Source organism: Aphanomyces astaci (assembly GCF_000520075.1).
Source record: "Aphanomyces astaci strain APO3 unplaced genomic scaffold supercont1.686, whole genome shotgun sequence".
Lineage (NCBI taxonomy): Eukaryota > Oomycota > Saprolegniomycetes > Saprolegniales > Verrucalvaceae > Aphanomyces > Aphanomyces astaci.
In genome coordinates this window covers 1-1689 of record NW_009798949.1, presented here as the reverse complement: position 1 = coordinate 1689, position 1689 = coordinate 1, and the positions used below count along the sequence as shown (strand labels likewise).

At 57.3% G+C, this 1689-nt stretch overlaps 1 protein-coding gene across 1 annotated transcript; it reads left to right on the top strand.

The window, feature by feature from the left end:
- Positions 1-108: 108 nt before the first annotated feature.
- H257_19490 (hypothetical protein) lies at positions 109-570 on the top strand (the record flags this gene model as incomplete). The annotated part of the gene is made up of 1 exon (XM_009848631.1): positions 109-570. A coding segment is annotated over one exon (462 nt), but the record flags the coding sequence as incomplete, so codon positions are not given.
- Between the last annotated feature and the right edge of the window lie 1119 nt (positions 571-1689).

Here is a 1689-nt window from a genome sequence, read left to right as displayed (position 1 = left end):
ATTCTACCATCTTCTGCGTATTCCTCTGCGCACGCTCACACCTGGTAGCACTCCACGTTCGTCCAGTCGACCAACATTATGTCCACCACCAACACCGCACCCCATCAGGCGGTCCTCGCACTTTTGCGTCGCGATTTTGCCGACAACGATACCGCGCTACTCCTTGGCGGGATGGCTCCCGATTACCAAACTCGCCTTGTGGAAGGCATCGGTAGCACGATTGATCTCTCGGTCGCTGAAGCTACGGCCGCCCAGAAGGCATTGGAGGAACAAGTCACCCAAATGTCTTCGCACGGGCGATACCTTGAATATTCTCTTCGCTTCGCTCGCCAGAAAATTGCATCCCTTGAAGAACAAACCTCCACCATGACGTCACATGGTCGCCTCCTCGAATATTCCCTGCGCATTGCTCACGATGAGATTGCGCGCCTCACGCGCGCTTCGGAGTCGGCAACGTCATGGCCTTCTCGCCTGAAGTCGATTAAGCTGTATGTTGCCAAGTCGGCGGAGCGGAGTCGCTTTTGCGATGTCGCATTTGAAGGGTTGTACAGAAGATTGGGCGTTCTCTAAACGCTTGACAGACCGCCACTGCTTCCCATCTTTCGCGGTCTTTGAGACCGAACTGAAGGCAATGTCCCTGCCACCCAACAGCGACTTTCGTTATCGCTCGCAATATCTGGTTTGCAAGCAAGGGAAATGCTCCCTTCGTGATCTTCGCTTCTTGGCTGCGAATATTAATGATGAAGTGTCACTCCCGGAGCACCTACGGGTGATCGTTTTCATGGACGGTCTCAACCAAGGCCCGACGCGCACACAGCTGTTTCGCGCCTACCCGGACACCTTCCAAGAAGCCGTCCGAATCGAGCTTTCGGAATTATTTTCCTTCTCCTTCGCGCACGTACGCGCGACGTCCTCCGACATGGATGTCTCCATGATTGCCCAGGCATCGGACGACCGCACGTGTTTCAATTGCGGTCGCCCGGGACAGTTCTGCCGCGCATGCCCGGCCCCTTGCCGTGTGGTGTCAGCCGCTCCTCCCACACACGGTTCCTCCCGTGCCGCGCCTGATACCCCTTCGCATCGCCCTCCGAACGGTCCACCTAACCGCTTCAATCGTGAACACCATGGTGGCTCACGTCCGCTATTCCGCCCCGCTCCGAGCTCCAGTGCGGCGGGAAACGGTCCCTCCCAGTAGGCGCCATGCCACCTACTGGGGACACCCTAGGTCCTTTGGAGGTGTGTGGCTTGCTGACACACTCTCAGGACCTAGCCTCAGACACAGACCTTCTTCTGTGTCGTGTTGGCCTCCAACCCAACAAAATTATTTGTTTGGAACTTGTCGTGCCTGGCTTCCCTGCCAGGTTCTCTGCTTTATTCGATTGTGGTGCGTCGAACAACTACGCCATCATCGCATCATCGACCTTCCCCGTCCACCACCAACCCACTTGGTCCTCCGTTAGAGGCGATGAGTAATGACCTCGCTTCTCCTAGCCCCGCAGTGCGCTCATTGGCCCCAGCGCCCGCGGCTCTAACGGACCCAACGACGGTGCTGCACAACACCCCTTTCGTGCCCCCAACAGAGGCGCCCTCTGTTGTTATCGGTTAGGCTCGGTTATCGCCCCCGATAGCTGCCTCGCCCTCGGCGGCCACGTTTATCGAAGAAACGTGTAACTTGAACGAACTCCCTCG